The sequence below is a fragment of the Salmo trutta genome, chromosome 6, assembly GCF_901001165.1.
Source record: "Salmo trutta chromosome 6, fSalTru1.1, whole genome shotgun sequence".
NCBI classification, from domain to species: Eukaryota; Metazoa; Chordata; class Actinopteri; order Salmoniformes; family Salmonidae; genus Salmo; species Salmo trutta.
In genome coordinates, this window is record NC_042962.1 from 54816677 (window position 1) to 54836786 (window position 20110).

The following is a 20110-nucleotide window of genomic DNA, read 5'->3' on the forward strand; positions in this document are numbered from 1 at the left end:
CAAAAATCTCAAATTTGGACTCATCAGGCCAAAGGACAGATTTCCACCGGTCTAATGTCTATTGCTCATGTTTCTTGGCCCAAGCAAGTCTCTTCTTATTGGTGTCCTTTAGTAGTGGTTTCTTTGCAACAATTCAACCATGAAGGCCTGATTCATGCAGTCTCCTCTGAACAGTTGATGTTGAGATGTGTCTGTTACTTGAACTCTGTGAAGCATTTATTTGGGCTGCAATCTGAGGCTGGTAACTGTAATGAACTTATCCTCTGCAGCAGAGGTAACTCTGGGTCTTCCTTTCCTGTGGCGGTCCTCATGAGAGCTAGTTTCATCATAGCGCTTGATGGCTTTTGCAACTGCACTTGAAGAAACGTTCAAAGTTCTTGAAATGTTTCGCATTGACTGACCTTCATGTCTTAAAGTAATGATGGACTGTCATTTCTCTTTGCTTATTTGAGCTGTTCTTGCCATACTATGGACTTGGTCTTTTACCAAATAGGGCTATCTTCTGTATACCACCCCTACCTTGTCACAACACAACTGATTGGCTCAAGCACAGTATTTCCACAAATTAATTGAAATGCATTCCAGGTGACTACCTCATGAAGCTGGATGAGAGAATATCAAGAGTGTGCAAAGCTGTCATCAAGGCAAAGCATTTGGTTGGTTACTACATGATTCCATATGTGTTATTTAATAATGTTGATGTCTTCACTATTATTCTACAATGTAGAAAATAGTAAATATAAAGAAAAACCCTTGAATGATTAGATGTTTCCAAACGTTTGACTGATACTGTATATATACAGTATATTTAATACATGCATTACATAGCCTACTACATTACAAACTTGTGGTTGGTCTATTACTAGGAGTAAGAAGGAACCATGAACAATTGAAATGTGTTTTGTTATCAATCAAAAACACCAAAGGAAGGGGAGCAGTTATTTAAGCAATAAGGCCCGAGGGGGTGTGGTATATGGCTGTTCTTACGCACGATGCAACGTGGAGTTTCTGGATACAGCCCTTAGCTGTGGTATATTGGCCATATACCACAAACACCCGAGGTGACTTATTGCTATTATAAACTGGTTACCAATGTCATTAGAGCATCAAAAATAAATGTTTTGTCATACTCGTTGTATACGGTCTGATATACCACGGCTTTAAGCCAATCAGCATTCAGGGCTCGAACCACCCAGTTTATAATAAAAAATTGACGCAATCAGTGTGCACATTTTATATATAGACCAATATCAGACACAATCTTACAGGCAGTGCTGTAAGCAACCTTGCTTTAGGGTCCGGAATGAAATAAGCGGAAGAGCCGAGAGACGGAAGACTCGGCGGAAGCGGTCTGTCAGGGAAGAAACATTTGCAGAATTTGACACAAAGCCTTAGGATCTGAAACAAATTTTATATTTCGATTTAAACGTATTCCCCAGTCCGCTGCAATGATTCTGCTAGAAATCAACAACCGGATTATAGAAGAGACGCTGACGTTGAAATTTGACAGCGCATCCAATGGGTGAGAAATCATTGTTCCAGACTAGCTTGCTAGCTACCGAATAGCTAACAGTAGCCTTATCTTATTATTTGCTCGACAATGAATGATGGATGGAAAATGTGTGGCTGGTGGAATTGACAGAACAGTGACTATAGATTTGACACGTACAGTAATATTCTGATTTAACCGAATCAAGTGGCACGCGCCTCTGCAGGAGACATCGCTTAGCCGGAATAACGGGGTGTGTCTGTCACTGGTTAGCTTTGGCTAGCTAGACTAGCTGGGCAGGGGAAGCGTTTCTGACAACTGTCTAGCCCCAATACGGGGGTAACGCTAAGCGAACTCTAGCTTACGTGTGCTTGTCGGCATCCCCTCAGTTTTTGTCCCAATGAACTGCCGATTTTTCCATTTTTCACAAATATGTCCAGCCGTGTTGTTAGCTAGCTAACTATACATATCGCTGGCTGCTATGCTAATCACCGCAATAAAATAACCTGCTTTTCTAGTTCATGGTATAGTAGCTAGCTAACTAGTTTGCGTTCATCTCTCCTCGCTTTGAATTGAGAAAGAGAACGTATCGTTATGGGTTAACCTTGTATTAGCTAGACTCGTTCAATTTAAGGAAATGAATACTCAGACTAGATAGCTGCTAACGAATATAGCTAGCAATATATTAGCCATCGCATTGTTGGCCTCTTCCGCATTCCAGCATCCCCAAGTTGGGTCTTGTCAGTGCAACTCTCTGGGGAGAGGAGCTGCAGTTATAGACAACCTCTAAACCCCAAGGAGTGCTTTCTTGAAATACAATTGCAAGTTGCACGAAAACCAAAATGGTTTACACGAATATACCAACATGGTAACTGCTGCTGCAGAATATTATTATACTGGCAGCAAATTAAGCGTTGTTATTAGTTAAGCCTACTCAACAAAACATGGCCGAATTTGTTATATTATCATGCATTCAGTTTCATACATATTTGACACGTAATCCTCTCAATTTGTAGGACTAAACCAGAGGCAGTGGAGGTGACATTTGCAGGTGAGTTAAGGACTAGTGGTTATTAATATTTCCACGCAGTACCATGCAGTTTTAACAATATTATGCTATTTTCAGGAGTGAGTTGTCCAGGTGGGTGCTTGTTTGTAACTGGTGGCTTTTCTCTGAACTGTAGATTTTGATGGTGTCCTCTACCACATCTCCAACCCCGATGGGGACAAGACCAAGCTGATGGTCAGCATCTCCCTCAAGTTCTACAAGGAGCTGCAGGAGCACGGAGCTGATGAGGTGACACACACACACCAGCATCTGTACCTCCCTTGCCCTCCGTTCAATCTACAGATATGTCCCGTGTAGCTCAGTTGGTAGAGCATGGCGCTTGCAACGCCAGGGTTGTGGGTTTGATTCCCACAGGAAATTATTTAACTTTTGGACTCCATCTGCATATTTGCAATCAAATGCCAGGATTGTCTCCTTAGCTATCTTACTCTAATTCCACTGATTTCAGAACTCAGTCCTCCAGAAAGAGGAGAGCAACACTAAATCAGCATTAAAAAGGATTACCTACACATACTGACCAGCTCATATTATAGACAGAAGCGCATTACATGGCAGACCAATCCGAACTCGTCTCGCAGCATGTCCAGCCCACTCCTTTTCTCAGCCAATCATTGCTAGCGGGAAGGATGCAGTCTTTTTCCATGGCTAAACCAACTAGGCTCGTAATTTAACAACTTTATTTGTGTTTCCATATGGCATACAAGTTTGTTATTAAGGCATTGTTCCAGAATGCATTTCTTGCAAAAAAAATGCATTTTGATAAATGAATTATAAAGTTTACGTTCAAATGCTGCTCCTGTGAAGTAGTGATGTGCGACATACAGCTAGTTTCCTGAAACGAGTCACATATATTTTTTTTTAAGGATGAAAATGTATGCACTCACGTCTGTGAGTTGCTCTGTAAAAGGGTGTCTGCTAAATTACTAAAATGTAATGCTTGAAAACTAACCCATGGCACTCATCATAGCTTCAATTGTAGTTTAAAATGTGTGTCTGAGTAGATGTGTTTATTTTATGTGAAAAGGGAGAAATGTCTGTAAAGCAGGATGTCAGGGCTTTGTACATCCTCACCATGTATGGAAGAAAGCAGCAGCAGCAGTGGTTTCTTACAGAAACAGGAAGTGCTTTCTGACTCACCCTATAAGGAGGAAGTGCTGACTGAGACAGCTAAATGTTGCCTAATGAACACCATGACTGCTTTCCTGTAGTCTACCAGTCCTTGTTTTCTTACTCTCTGCGAGCACTACTGGATCAAAGGACTGGATAGGTTTTAACAGTATTGCTTTTACCTGTCGAGCACTTTAAGATCATGGAGGAAAAGAGCTGTGGAAAGGAACACCTATATCACTTGCTGCACAGTGGTGTGTTTTTTTTAAAGGACCAGATCATGTCCCAGTCCTGTCACCTGACCATAGAAAATGAATGTCTGCCTTCATTGCCTTGTATCCTACTTCAAGCTCCGTTCTTCGTTGTAGTGGTATAGAAAGCTAGTTTAACTACTGCAAAAACAAAGTGGCCTTGTGAGAACATGTTCAGCTAATCAAGCCTTGTCCTTTTCAGTCACTCAATGTACATTTGGTTCACCTTGTCACCTTTCTTCACTAACCCACAACAAAACACATTTTCGTGTAGAAATGTTCTGCTTTACGTGTTACATAATAGATTTACACAATACATAAATACATGTGTCACAATGGTGCACTCTTGCAATTTTACTGTAAAGGAAACTGAGTTGCAGTACAGCTTCTTATAATAGAAGTTATGTCATCTCTGTTTTGACATGTGGAAGCTGCATTTGCATATTATTGCCTTTTTTGTTCAGAACATGGGCTACATTTCAGTGATTCCACATTGACAGGTAACCGTTGTTTTAGGGGAAGGCTTATGATCTCCCCTTACCATTATCTACACTGAGACATCCATCCCTACCAGTCCACTCTAGCTCTCTGATGTTGCATAGCTGGTGTCTGACTCTGTTGGTGCCTTTGCTCTCTGTTACTGGCCCTAATAACACACCAAATCCCTCCCTCCTTTCAGCTGCTGAAGCGGGTCTATGGGAACTTCCTGGTTTCACCCGAGGCGTGTAAGTATTATGTAACTACGGTCCACTCTCCCTATGTAAGTTACCACTGTCACAATGTTAATGACTCCAACTACTCAGAGAATGATCAACAGCGCGTCATATAGCCTATCCCTTACGGAGGTCCAACACCCACACTTTACTTATATTATTACGACTGACTTTGCTGGTAGCTACTTTATTCAGGAAAAATGTACTAACTATGACTGAGATACAGTATGTGGTTGTCCCACCACCTAGCTGTGACTGAGATACAGTATGTGGTTGTCCCACCACCTAGCTGTGACTGAGATACAGTATGTGGTTGTCCCACCACCTAGCTGTGACTGAGATACAGTATGTGGTTGTGACACCACCTAGCTGTGACTGAGATACTGTATGTGGTTGTCCCACCACCTAGCTGTGACTGAGATACTGTATGTGGTTGTGACACCACCTAGCTGTGACTGAGATACAGTATGTGGTTGTGACACCACCTAGCTGTGACTGAGATACAGTATGTGGTTGTGACACCACCTAGCTGTGACTGAGATACAGTATGTGGTTGTGACACCACCTAGCTGTGACTGAGATACTGTATGTGGTTGTCCCACCACCTAGCTGTGACTGAGATACAGTATGTGGTTGTGACACCACCTAGCTGTGACTGAGATACTGTATGTGGTTGTCCCACCACCTAGCTGTGACTGAGATACTGTATGTGGTTGTGACACCACCTAGCTGTGACTGAGATACTGTATGTGGTTGTGACACCACCTAGCTGTGACTGAGATACTGTATGTGGTTGTGACACCACCTAGCTGTGACTGAGATACTGTATGTGGTTGTGACACCACCTAGCTGTGACTGAGATACTGTATGTGGTTGTGACACCACCTAGCTGTGACTGAGATACAGTATGTGGTTGTGACACCACCTAGCTGTGACTGAGATACTGTATGTGGTTGTGACACCACCTAGCTGTGACTGAGATACTGTATGTGGTTGTGACACCACCTAGCTGTGACTGAGATACTGTATGTGGTTGTGACACCACCTAGCTGTGACTGAGATACTGTATGTGGTTGTGACACCACCTAGCTGTGACTGAGATACTGTATGTGGTTGTGACACCACCTAGCTGTGACTGAGATACTGTATGTGGTTGTGACACCACCTAGCTGTGACTGAGATACAGTATGTGGTTGTCCCACCACCTAGCTGTGACTGAGATACAGTATGTGGTTGTCCCACCACCTAGCTGTGACTGAGATACTGTATGTGGTTGTCCCACCACCTAGCTGTGACTGAGATACAGTATGTGGTTGTCCCACCACCTAGCTGTGACTGTAAATGACTCAAATGTAAAAAATAAACAACTGCTTCTTGTTTTCCTGCTTTCGTTTTTTCCACAGCCTGAAGTGTAGACACATTCAATTAAAATAACACCATGCACCCACGTCCTCCTCCGGGATTGAAACTATGGATAGTGTTTACTGGGTGATACGCTGTCTTTGGTTGGCACCAGGTCTAACGCTTTGCATTTAGGCCAACACGTTGTTCATTATTTTTTTTTGCTTAATAGTTTACTTTGTTGGAAAGTCAATGCAGAATTTGGGTTTTATTCGTATTGTAATTTGCTATAGGCCGTTTTTGACCCCCATTCCCCTCAGAGATTGACACACGATTGACACCATGTCATAGATAGTAAACCTCTTACTAAGAAGTTTTCTAGCGATTTAATAATTATATTGAACAATAGCTGATCTTGTCTGTGATTGGCCGTCTCCTAGGCTACAACGTGTCCCTGCTCTTTGACCTGGATGCGGTCCCGGCCAACAAGGAGGAAGTGATCCACCAGGCAGGCATGCTGAAGAGGAACTGCTTTGCCTCGGTGTTTGAGAAGTACTTCAAGTTCCAGGAGGAGGGCAAGGAGGGAGAGAAGAGGGCCGTGGTCCACTACAGAGACGACGAGTCCATGTAGGTGGCCACTGCACTGCCTGGATGAAAATGTATTGAAGTAACCATAAACAAAAACAAGGATGCTATTTGTTGTTGACCACTAAAAGTCTGAGGCTTTGGGTGGGGGGGTTCTACTAAAACATATGTAATTGTTTTGAGGTGGTCATGACAGATCATTTAGCTATTTGATTTGGAATTTTAGGACCCCTGTAGGTATCAAAACAATTACTTGTTAAAATATAGAATTTTGCCTTTACTGCTATGGCCCATAAAAACACATTGAATAACACATTCATAAATGGTGAAACTGTCAAAAATCATAAGGAATAAGGTTTTGAAGTGTGTGTGTGTATATCTCAATCACACACACTACCGGTCAAGTTTTAAAAACACCTACTCATTCAAGGGTTTTTCTTTATTTTTACTATTTTCTACATTGTAGAATAATAGTGAAGACATCAAAACTATGAAAAAGGACCTATTGAATCGTGTAGTAACCAAAAAATGTTAAACAAATGTTATATTTGAGACTCTTCAAATAGCCACCCTTTGGCTTAATGACAGCTTTGCACACTTGGCGTTCTGTGAACCAGCTTCATGAGGTAGTCACCTGGAATGCATTTCAATTAACAGGTGTACCTTCTTAAAAGTTAATTTTGTGGAATTTCATTCCTTAATGCATTTGAGCCAATCAGTTGTGTTGTGACAAGGTAGTGGGTGGGGTGGGGGGATATACAAAAGATTACCATATTTGGTAAAAGACCAAGTCCATATTATGGCAAGAACAGCTCAAATAAGCAAAGAGAAACAACAGTCCATTACATTAAGACCAGTCAATACGGACTGGTCTTAATGTAATATATCACCTCTACCTTGTCACAACATAACCGATTGGCTCAAATGCATTAAGAAGGAAAGAAATTCCACAAATGAACTTTTAACAAGGCACACCTCTTAATTGAAATGCATTCCAGGTGACTACCTCATGAAGCTGGTTGAGAGACTGCCAAGAGTGTGCAAAGCTGTCATCAAGGCAAAGGGTGGCTACTTTGAAGAATCTCCAATATAAAATATATTTTGATTTGTATAACACTTTTTTTTGCTTACTACATGATTCCATATGTTGTATTTAATATTTTTGATGTCTTCACTATTATTCTAAAATGTAGAAAATAGTAAAAATAAGAACCCTTGAATGAGTAGGTGTCTAAACCTTTGACTGGTACTGTATACATTTTTAAATCCAAGAAACCCTTTTTTTTACCGCCAGTATTCCATGTCACTGAGGTGACTACTGGTTGTTGACATGTTTCTGTGTTTGTCCTCAGGTATCTGGAGGCCAAGAAGGACAGAGTGACAGTGGTGTTCAGCACTGTGTTCAAAGACGACGATGATGTCATCCTTGGGAAAGTGTTCATGCAGGTAAAACAATATTTCTCTCTCAAGTAGTAATGCACCGATATGACATTTTTGGCCGATACCGATATCCAATATTTTCCTTGCCAAAAAAACCCTATACCGATATTTAACATTTTAGCGGCCTTTTAAGCATTTTAGTACAGTTAAATAGTTAAAACACACATGGATGCAGCGGTCTAAAGCACTGCATCTCAGTGCAGGAGGAGTCACTACAGTCCCTGGTTCGAATCCAGGCTGTATCACATCCGGCCGTGATTGGGAGTCCCATAGGGTGGCGCACAATTGCCCCAGCGTTGTCCTTGTTAGGCCGTCATTGAAAATAACAATTTGTTCTTAACTGACTTGCCTAGTAAAATAAAGGTTACCACACTGACAAAGTTATCTTGTTGGCATGTACGTCTGTCCCCATTACCAGTAAAACATCATCAAAACTCATTTCTTTCACTTACTTGCTGTGCTGTTTCGTTCAGTCGTTTCATTCTCAACCAGGATTTCATCATACATGTCAAGCACTGAAGTTTCAGCTCTGTTTGTCCGTGGCCTCTCTTCCTCGGTGCGCACTGTCACTATGTCCGCTTCCATCTTGTCCAGCTGTGTATGTAACATATCACGTAAACCCTGTTTCTTGTCTGCATCGAGGTAGTGGTCCTTGTAACTAGCATCGAGCATGGTGGCGACACAGTAAAGAGAGAATGCCACCGACTCGCTTGTTCACAGCCTGTGTGGGCAGTTTTGTCGAGCAGGCGTTTCAATGCCATGACAGAGGGTATCACGTCTGCTGTTGATGAGCTTATTTCTCCAGTCAGTTGTTCGAATGGAGCTAGCTAGTGTGTTCATGTTTCAAACATGTTCTCACATACCATTGAAATGGCAGCAGCAGTGTGACAACCAGCACATTCATGAGCATGAAATACGGTTCGACGACCCTCTGTGCTGTCAGACTCCGCATGCTCATGGGGCTGATATCGCTGGTCCAAATGTCAGTCGTGACGCTATTACTGTGTAACTCCGGTAGGGCAATATCTGAAAAATAGCACACTTGGTAGTGTGTACCGGTGCTCGACCAGTCGTGAAAGCCAACATCACCCACGACAGAGAACGGTTGTCAAGGACAACGAATTCTATTATCTTGCCGTTTAATGGATTTGGCCTTTGAGTTGTCTCGCTGAAATGTTCTTACTCTTTCAAATGACTGTTCGGCTTGTTGACTGCTCGATCCACACAGCAGACATTGTGGGCTAGGTTAGGAATACTGTGTAGCACAAAATGTTACGTGGCGTCATTACATCATTTACCTACGTTATAGGTATGCACGTCAGCTTTGACATTGGCATTTTTAGCTAATATCGGCCGATTCCGATATGTTCGCTGATATCGTGCATCCCTACTCAAGTTTATTACCCTTAACAGGAACCGCCTCTCACATGATTAAAACGAGCTTGGTACAAAACGAGTACGGTACAAAATGATGTAATTACAATACAGTATGTAGTTGTGAAAAGGAGAAAGGGTGCCAAAGTATCTTTGCGCTGTTGCCTAAAGGTAGTTCACTCCAGTAATGATGAAACCCCATCACCTCTCCATGTCTGTGTAAATGATTTATTAAATATCTTATTTGCTCTCTACACTATTAGGTATTTGTCATGGACAACCGTGTGTGTGTGTCGCTCTTTGTATGTGTCTCACTGTCTGTGTGTGTGTGTGTGTGTGTGTGTGTGTGTGTGTGTGTCGCTCTTTGTATGTGTCTCACTGTCTGTCTGTGTTGCTCTATCTGTCTCTGTTTGTAGGAGTTTAAGGAGGGTCGGCGAGCCAGTCACACTGCCCCCCAGGTTCTGTTCAGCCACCGGGAGCCGCCGCTGGAGCTGAAGGACACTGACGCTGCCGTTGGAGACAACATCGGCTACATCACCTTCGGTCTGTACCAACCTTTCCCAGGTTTTCCACAAATCCTGGCTGGAGGATTCTGGATTTCCTGCTTATTCCCTTCTGATTCCTGGACTCTTCCAAATGGCATTTTGGGCCTTCCTGGGAATTACATGGGTGTACTGTACAAGATAGTGCCTAGAGCTGAATTGTGTGACTGTTAAATATATATTTTGTTTACTTAAACTAGACATGCAATTAATTAGTCTGTTTCTAACGCTAGTGACATGATAGAAAGTCGTCAGTGGATGATCATAAACAAACATTAGCTTGAATATCAGGTCAGTCATCAGCCTAATTCCAATGTCTTTGTGGTAATGTGTTATTTCTCCTGTCCTCTCAGTCCTGTTCCCACGTCACACCAATGCCAACGCCAGAGACAACACCATCAACCTCATCCACACCTTCAGGGACTACCTGCACTACCACATAAAGTGCTCCAAGGTGACTTCCCTAACTAGTATACTAACTAGGACCCTATTAGTCCCAACTTCTGCACTGCCCTAACTAGGACACTACTGTACCTGCACTACCCAATATAGTGCTCCAAAATGAGCACTAACTATTGGCCTTACTAGGGCCCTACCGTACCTGCACTACCATGTAAAGGAACAGTTTTCTGGACATAGATTAAGCAAGGGTTAAGGGAATAACTTTTCCTGTCCTAACTAGGGCCCTGCTTTACCTGCCCTACTTTACCGGCACTAGCATGGTAAAACGCTGCAGTCTGTGATCATAAAGGTATCTGATGGGCTTTCCATTGTAAAAAGTTACAGGTGTGTAAATATGTGCTTTTCAGATTCCTGCCTGGTATGAGTTGAGGTCAGTTAGTGTGTGTCAGTGAGCTGTTGGTTCAGTAGGTGTGTATTAAGGTATGTCTCTGTCCCCCCCCCCCCCCCCAGGCCTACATCCACACACGTATGAGGGCTAAGACTTCCGACTTCCTCAAGGTGTTGAACAGGGCTCGACCAGACGCTGAGAAGAAGGAGATGAAGACCATGTCGTAAGTTCCTGCTGCTCTGCACTTCAGCGTTGGAGTGCTGATCTAGGATCAGTTTAGCCTTTTAGCTCACTATGGATACTATTACATGTTTATGTGGGAGGGGGATCCTAGATCAGCACACCTACTCTCAGATGCTTTTAGAATATGGTCCTGCACTGTGCTTGATTGAGCTTGCCTGGAACTAATGGAATAGTCCCAAAAGTGCAAGCCCCGCCCACCTGGCACTCCAGCCAATGCTCGAACAAAACGTTCAGAGTAGTTGAAAAAATATACATACTATTTGGACCCAGGTCTGGCTTATTCCACTGCCAGCCATTGGGTTCACTGGGATGTGGGTGACCTAATGTTGACTCTAGCTAGCAGCACTGCCTGTAGGACACTTCTGTCCTTTAAAATCAAGTCATATGGGAAATTCACCCTGCTGGGACTGTGTGCCTGTGAGTGCAGCCTGTTCTCAAAGATCAAAGAGATCAGTTCATCTGTTGTCATTTATTGAAGCACACTGGCTACTTTCACCATGTCCCCAGATCTTATTGTCCCTGATAATGCTTTTTTTAAATGTTGTGTATGAAATATTTTCACGTCCCTCGCCCACCTCGACATTCCTTTCTTAATTAAATACCACCGAACACAGCCAGGGTGGAAGTGTGTGCTCTCTCTACATCTCTGGTACCAAGTTGCAGCCTTCGCCCAAACCACAGCTGATAAATGAATGGATTGCAGAGATTCCTTAGAAGCTGATAAAAGAATAGATTCTACAGATTCCTTAGAACCCTCCTGTAATGTTCTATTGTCTGTAGGCTACTGTGTTTGTGAGGGCGGTCTTATTTCAACAGTTGTGTGTTTGTTCGTTCATTGTGTGTGTCCTACTAGAACTGCTCTGACACTAGCAACGCTGTTTGAAGTGGGCTCAGGTGGAATTTTTACAAGCTCCCCCCACTCACACTCAGTTTGGTCCCTATTGCTGTGTGGGATCTGTGGATCTGACCAGCACTCCCCCTCTGTCTGAAACAGAAGAGCCCTTGTCTAAATATGAATATTTAACTGTGACTCCGGGGAATTCTATGCCACTGTTCCTCAGGGAGCTCTGCTCTGGGTGGAAGGAAGCAGGGGTGTACTCTTGTTTCACATTCTGGGATTTAGTCAGCGGTAGTTGACATGGTTGGGTCAACATTTAGGCGGAAGGTGTGGTATCTGTATTTTTTTTTTACTCCTGCATGAAGGCCATAGGTGTTGACCTTTTGTGTGTTGACCAAGAGTCGTCTGTTCTTTCGACCAATCGATTGGTCAACATTTTTAAATGTGTATTTTTCCATATAGACGCATCGAATGTCTTTTAATCAAATCAACTATATGTACTGAGCTTGTCTGATGCTTTAAGCGAAGTGTTTGATTCAATAATTAAGACACACAAATGAATAGAGGGAGTCCGACCGCAATTGATTTGATTGTGCCGGGCCTGGCTCAGACTTGCTGTGTTAAAAAAGACATTGAGCGACTGTGTGACGAACACCCTTTGTCTCTCTCTCTCTCTCCTCTCTACTGCAGCGACCACCACACATCAACAGTGTGTGTGTATATTGCGTATTCCCTCAACCCTTGCTCTCAACCCTCGCATGCATGTGACCAATAGGGCCTGACCTATAGCATATCATAACCACATCAATAAATTGGTTATAACAAACTCTGAACACCATAACACACGTGACAGCAAAATGGATGCAGAGGACGTGACAAACTCAAAACGGGAATGTTTACTGGTTGCACAGGAGGTAAAAGGGAAGTCAGATGTCTGGAATAAATTTGACTAGTTGTAGTAAGTACTGGAGATCAAGAAAAAGTTGTTATGGAGCGCTGGGATGGTAGTTCTCCAGGAACAGGGTTGGAGAGGGAACCTATAGGATGGTAGTTCTCCAGGAACAGGGTTGGAGAGAGAACCTATAGGATGGTAGTCCTCCAGGAACAGGGTTGGAGAGAGAACCTATAGGATGGTAGTTCTCCAGGAACAGGGTTGGGGAGAGGACCTATAGGATGGTAGTCCTCCAGGAACAGGGTTGGAGAGAGGACCTATAGGATGGTAGTTCTCCAGGAACAGGGTTGGAGAGAGGACCTATAGGATGGTAGTTCTCCAGGAACAGGGTTGGAGAGAGAACCTATAGGAAGGATGGTAGTTCTCCAGGAACAGGGTTGGAGAGAGAACCTATAGGAAGGATGGTAGTTCTCCAGGAACAGGGTTAGAGAGAGAACCTATAGGATGGTAGTCCTCCAGGAACAGGGTTGGAGAGGACCTATAGGATGGTAGTTCTCCAGGAATAGGGTTGGAGAGAGAACCTATAGGAAGGATGGTAGTTCTCCAGGAACAGGGTTGGAGAGAGAACCTATAGGAAGGATGGTAATTCTCCAGGAACAGGGTTGGAGAGAGAACCTATAGGAAGGATGGTAGTTCTCCAGGAACAGGGTTGGAGAGAGAACCTATAGGAAGGATGGTAGTTCTCCAGGAACAGGGTTGGAGAGAGAACCTATAGGATGGTAGTTCTCCAGGAAGAGGGTTGGGGAGAGGACCTATAGGATGGTAGTTCTCCAAGAACAGGGTTGGAGAGAGAACCTATAGGATGGTACTTCTCCAGGAACAGGGTTGGAGAGTGAACCTATAGGATGGTACTTCTCCAGGAACAGGGTTGGAGAGAGAACCTATAGGATGGTAGTTCTCCAGGAACAGGGTTGGAGGGAGAACCTATAGGATGGTAGTTCTCCAGGAACAGGGTTGGAGGGAGAAACTATAGGATGGTAGTTCTCCAGGAACAGGGTTGGAGAGGGAACCTATAGGATGGTAGTTCTCCAGGAACAGGGTTGGAGTGAACCTATAGGATGTTAGTTCTCCAGGAAGAGGGTTGGGGAGGGGACCTATAGGATGGTAGTCCTCCAGGAACAGGGTTGGAGAGGACCTATAGGATGGTAGTTCTCCAGGAACAGGGTTGGAGAGGGAACCTATAGGAAGGATGGTAATTCTCCAGGAACAGGGTTGGAGAGAGAACCTATAGGAAGGATGGTAGTTCTCCAGGAACAGGGTTGGAGAGAGAACCTATAGGAAGGATGGTAGTTCTCCAGGAACAGGGTTGGAAAGAGAACCTATAGGATGGTAGTTCTCCAGGAAGAGGGTTGGGGAGGGGACCTATAGGATGGTAGTTCTCCAGGAACAGGGTTGGAGAGAACCTATAGGATGGTAGTTAGGAAGCGCTGTGTCCATATTAGATCTATATGTGCCAAACAGGTGCTGTTAGATTATAATATAAGTTTTGTGACTGTTAGGAACAATATAAACAACACTAAATAATGGTAAGCATACCAGTGTGTGTTTCTAACGTTTTTTTGTAAAGCCTTTATTGCAGCAAGGACTAAACAGTCGCGTTCGTGAATGCAATTTCCGAAATGGAATGGTTTAGGCCTATTTATTGTTTATGCTAATTATTCAATGGTTGCTTTAAAAATAAAATAAACTAAATTGCTTGATTGCATTTCACATCATGATTGACTCATGCTGTGTGATGACATGAACAAATAAATTATTAAAATATAGGCTTAAGTAAGTTATGGTATTAAACAGGATGGCTCTTAGGCCTACAGCCTGATGGTGGTTATATAAGGCTGCTAAACTAAACCTACTAATCATAGACATAAATTATTATAATAACAATAAGGGAAAATATAATTTCAGGCAATTTGTAACCGTGTAAACGACACTAAATAATACTAGAGGCTGGTCTAACGGAAAAGGTGTATAGCCTTTATTTCAGCATAGCAAAGATTAAAAACGTCTGAATTTGTGAAATTGTTACGTGAGGCTTGGTGCTCAGTGTCAGTAGGTTTTTAACACTCAAACAGGCAACAGAAGTAGGATCTGTCTTATTTCTGTAGATACAGCGCACTGATGTTTCACAACCGCGACCACTATCCAACACGGGAGAAAGCGCATTTGTTCTAAAATGATATTTTTATTTCTGTTGCACCGTTGTTCTTACATAATGTAACCATATACAATTCCAGTAGCACGTCTTGGACTGTGCCATCCCCAAGGCCTCCACAATGGATCAGTCCACTCAGACAGGCACGAATCAGACGGGTGTCTTGTACACCATGATTTAAAATCACAATGATGTTTTGCTCGACTAAAGAAATCTAGGTCGACTAACAGCCTATCAACCAAACAATCGACCAGTCGACTATATTGTCAGCCCTAATCTACAGGGCCTTCTGAAAGTATTCACACCCCTTTTTCCACCTTCTGTTACAGCTTCAATTTAAAATGGATTAAACTGGCCTACACACAATCCCCCATAATGTCAAAGTGGAATTATGTTTTTATGTTTTACAAATTAATGAAAAGCTGAAATGTGGTGAGTCAATAAGGATTCAAGCCTAAATAAGTTCAGGAGTAAAAATGGGCTTAACAAGTCACATAATAAATTGCATGGACTCACTCTGTGCTATAATAGTGTTTAACATTATTTTTTAATAACTACCTAATCTCTGTACATACAATGAATTATCTGTAAGTTCCCTCAGTCGTGCAGTGAATTTCAAACACCGGTTCAACCACAAAGACCAGGGAGGTTTTCCAATGCCTTGTAAAGAAGGGCACCCATTGGAAAATGGCTAAAGATGTAAAAAGCAGACATTGAATATCCCTTTGACCATGGTGAAGCTATTATTACACTTTGGATGGTGTATCAATACACCCAGTCAATACAAAGATACAGATGTTCTTCCTAACTCTGTTGCCAGAGAGGAAGGAAACTGCTCAGGGATATGACAGTGAGTCCAATGGTGACTTTAAAACAGAGTTTAATGGCTATGATAGGAGCAAAATGAGGATGGATCAACAACATTGTAGTTATGCCACAATACTAACCTAATTTACAGAGTGAAAAGAAGGAAGCCTGTACAGAATACAAATATTCCAAAACATGCATCCTGTTTGGAACAAGGCACTGAAGTAATGCTGTGGAAAATGTGGCAAAGCAATTACATTTTAGTTCTGAATACAAAAAAGTGTTATGTTTGGGGCAATACAACAGCTCAAATAAGCAAAGAGAAATGACAATTCATTACTTTAAGACATGAAGGTCAGTCATTGCGGAGATCAGCCATTCACCTACTCTGCATCTCACAAAGACACGGCGGTTGGAAACAAACTCGCATTTGGACGAATCATTTCCTAATGTCTAATGTCCGTTGCTCGTGTTTCTTGGCCCAAGCAAGTCTCTTCTTATTGGTGTCCTTTAGTAGTGGTTTCTTTGCAGCAATTCAACCATGTTCACACAGTCTCTGAACAGTTGATGTGTCTGTTACTTTAACTCTGTGAAGCATTTATTTGGGATGCAATTTCTGAGGCTGGTAACTCTAATGAACTTATCCTCTGCAGCAGAGGTAACTCTGGGTCTTCCTTTCCTGTGGCGGTCCTCATGAGAGCCAGTTTCATCATAGCGCTTGATGGTTTTTGCGACTGCACTTGAAGAAACGTTCAAAGTTCTTGAAATGTTCCGTGCTGACTGACCTTCATGTCTTAAAGTAATGATGGACTGTCGTTTCTCTTTGCTTATTTGAGCTGTTCTTGCCATAATGGGTCTATCTTCTGTATATCCCCCTACCTTGTCACAACACAACTGATTGGCTCAAGCGCATTATCCTTCATGTTGTGTTTGTTTCATTGAATGAATTATGTGTTCCTGGTCCAAAATGACCGTCCCCATTTTATAGCTGATTATGAATCCATAATACATTTATTATCACCTAATGTTGTGTTTAGATCTTTTTATCAACTTAAGTTCTTGTGAACATTAGACGTTTTGAACTTCTATTTGCTATTTATGGCCTGTAGGCCTCATTGACCTGAGCTCATACAACTTGTTTTTGAGTAAAAAAAACTATAATGTATGGATTATTTTGACTATAACAAATACTCAGGTGAAACATATTGTGCTATTTATCACAGACTACTTTGTGTCAAAGTTTAACAAGGACTCTCTCCTCCTCACCAGTGTCATTATGAAAGATATGATCAAGAGCCTCACATACAGTATATCGTTTGGTCATTGTGCTGCCACAGAATGGACTGTGAGCAAGGCCTCAAAAAAGCTTTATACCAGAGCTGTGAGAAGTTCTATATATTATTGAAACAATGTTGCGATTTTGTTTGTGAGAATGTGGTTCCCATGGGGGAAAGATATATGTTAAGGAAAGTTTCCTGTGGGGGTTGCCATGGAAGCCAAGAAGGGGAGTGAGGGGTGTGTGTGTGTGTGTGTGTGTGTGTGCTCAAACACACATGTATGTGGGGTCTGGGAGAGGAAGTGTGTCCATCTGATGAATGGGCATGTGCCTGAACTCAATTTTATACACTAATTGTAGTCTCACCCATTCATTTCTGATGACCGGTCATTTTTGACCGGGAACACCATAGGTGTACAAAAGTTAAATAAAACACCCAAAATGTTATGAAAATCATCATGTATTTGGTGTGTTCAGATGCCCTGTGTGGACAAAGTCATGTAACCTTATGAGAATCAGGTTAAATGAACTACATTTTTCAGAGAGAACTTGTAAATCGGTCCAATTCGAGCAGGAACACAGCAGGAGGGTTAAGAAGGAAAGAAATTCCACAAATGAACTTTAAACAAGGCACACCTGTTAATTAAATTATTCCAGGTGACTACCTCATGAAGCTAGTTGAGAGAATGCCAAGAGTGTGCAAAGCTGTCAAGGCAAATGGTGGCTACTTTGAAGAATCTCAAATATAAAATATATTTTGATTTAACACATTTTTTTTTGTTGGTTACTACATGATTCCATGTGTTATTCTACAATGTAAAAATAGTACAAATATATATATTTTTTTTAAACTGGAATGTGTAGGTGTCCCAACTTCTGACTGGTACCGTATATATGTTTTTTCTTTATTTTACCCCCCTTTTCTCACCAACGGGCTCGGGAGAGGTGAAGGTTGAGTCATGTGTCCTCCGAAACATGACCCGCCCAACTGCGCTTCTTAACACCCGCCCGCTTAACCCGGAAGCCAGCTGCACCCATGTGTTGGAGGAAACACTGTTTAACTGACAGTCAGCCTGCAGGTGCCCAGGCCACCACAAGGAGTCGCAATGAGCCAAGTAAAGCTCCCCAGGCCAAACCCTCCCCTAACCCGGCCAACACTGGGCCAATTGTGCGCCGCCCTTTGGGACTCCGAGTCACGGCCGGTTGTAACACAGCCTGGGATTGAACCCGGGTCTGTAGTGACGCTTCAAACACTGTGATGCAGTGCCTAGACCACTACGCCACTCGGGAGGCATTTTCAATACATTTTCAAACATTTGTAAAATAAGCATGTTTTCTTTTTGACATTATGGGGTATTGTGTGTAGATGGATGGGGGGGGGAAATATATTTGGAATTCAGGCTGTAACACAACAAATGTGGAATAAGTCGTGGGGTGTATATATATCCTATCTGAAGGAACTGTATCTGCCTTCAGCTGTCAACTATATCTTTCAAAAAGTTTGTCACCTAGTCAGCGCCAACGAGGAGCCTACCTTGGACCTCGTGGCGGGCGAGAGGGTTTTCCTTTAAAACATTGAAGGAAAAACACCTAGAAGCAGTCATTTTTTATTAACCTTTATTTAACTAGGCAAGTCAGTTAAGAACAAGTTCTTATTTACAATGACGGCCTAGGAACAGTGGGTTAACTGCCTTGTTCAGGGGCAGAACGACAGATTTGTACCTTGTCAGCTTGGGGATTTGAACTTGCAACCTTCTAGTCCAATGCTCTAACCACCCTGCCGCCCCAATCCCTCAGTAGAATAGGCTTTAGGGCGAGCTGCCAATAAAGTGTCTGTGTGGCAAGACTTTTTAATTGATTTCTAGCTAACTTTTTTTTTTGTCTGTTTTCAGGGGAAAGACGTTCTCCCGCTGAGGCTGGTCCACACGCGCACTCTGACCCCTGGACACGCCCAATCGTGCCACACTGAGACTCGACTCCACATCGGACAGGATCACAGGCCCCTAAAGCCCCGCGTGTCTATCCTGTGTCTTTTTTAAATAAAGTTGTCTCCTCTTTGAATAAAGTTGTCTCTTAGTAGAAATCGAGGCTTAAACAAATAAAAAGGGCATTCCTTCCTTTGCATAGTTAAAAGATAATTATTAGTCCTATATAAATATATATATAAAAAATATGAAATGTTTTGATACGATATCTTTTACTCCATTTGGTACTCTTACCTTGCTCCCTCCCTCCCTGGTGGTGTCCATAACTTCAGAACCCCTCCTCTCTCTCCCTCCCTGGTGGTGTCCATAACTTCAGAACCCCTCCTCTCTCTCCCTCCCTGGTGGTGTCCATAACTTCAGAACCCCTCCTCTCTCTCCCTCCCTGGTGGTGGCCATAACTTCAGAACCCCTCCTCTCTCTCCCTCCCTGGTGGTGTCCATAACTTCAGAACCCCTCCTCTCTCTCCCTCCCTGGTGGTGGCCATAACTTCAGAACCCCTCCTCTCTCTCCCTCCCTGGTGGTGGCCATAACTTCAGAACCCCTCCTCTCTCTCCCTCCCTGGTGGTGTCCATAACTTCAGAACCCCTCCTCTCTCTCCCTCCCTGGTGGTGGCCATAACTTCAGAACCCCTCTCTTTCTCTTTCCTCCTCTCTATGCTTCCATGTTGTCTGTACCATTGTCATTGGAAAAATAAACCAGTCTTATAAAAATCATTATTTTCTGTGTTGTGGTTTCACAGACCTTAATCTCACATTAACATTACTTTATTTGTCCAATTGTACAGGTACAAGGTCCAACAGAAATGTGACTTGCACTTTATCCCAACTCCTCCAAAAGACAAAAAGTTACACATACAGGTTGCCAGCTAACTTCACACATGATTTTTCTCTTAAGACCCGGGATTCGACCTGGCAACCCTCCGGTTGCTGGCTTCTCTAACCGCTAGGCTACCTGTCGATACCTGCCATCATGTCCTAGTATCTTTACAACTTCAGTCCTTGTTTGACAGAACTTCATCTCACGTCATCAACCAAAGTTGTTTTCTTGTTTATTTTTTCCCGTTTCATCTAGATACCGTTCCTTAGAACTTCAGACCTCATTTCCTTAGATCATTGTCAGCCATGAGTTTCTTTTCAAGGGATAGCTGCGTCTCCTT

General features: G+C 42.8%; 1 protein-coding gene across 1 annotated transcript; it reads left to right on the top strand.

Moving 5' to 3' along the window:
• Positions 1–1207: 1207 nt before the first annotated feature.
• LOC115196333 (actin-related protein 2/3 complex subunit 2-A) lies at positions 1208–19074 on the top strand. The gene is made up of 10 exons (XM_029757069.1): positions 1208–1522; positions 2506–2540; positions 2674–2786; positions 4596–4641; positions 6411–6597; positions 7908–8001; positions 9786–9912; positions 10265–10365; positions 10824–10924; positions 18862–19074. Exons 1-10 carry the CDS (start codon positions 1449–1451, stop codon positions 18881–18883), a joined length of 900 nt encoding a protein of 299 aa, XP_029612929.1. The 5' UTR covers positions 1208–1448; the 3' UTR covers positions 18884–19074.
• The last annotated feature ends 1036 nt before the right edge of the window (positions 19075–20110 follow it).

Excerpts from the sequence above, each read along its gene's own strand:
- LOC115196333 (XM_029757069.1), top strand. The coding sequence starts at position 1,449 with ATGATTCTGCTAGAAATCAACAACCGGATTATAGAAGAGACGCTGACG. Across the intron at positions 4,642-6,410 it reads CCTGGTTTCACCCGAGGCGT|GCTACAACGTGTCCCTGCTC; the intron begins GTAAGTATTATG and ends GCCGTCTCCTAG. Across the intron at positions 9,913-10,264 it reads CATCGGCTACATCACCTTCG|TCCTGTTCCCACGTCACACC; the intron begins GTCTGTACCAAC and ends CTGTCCTCTCAG.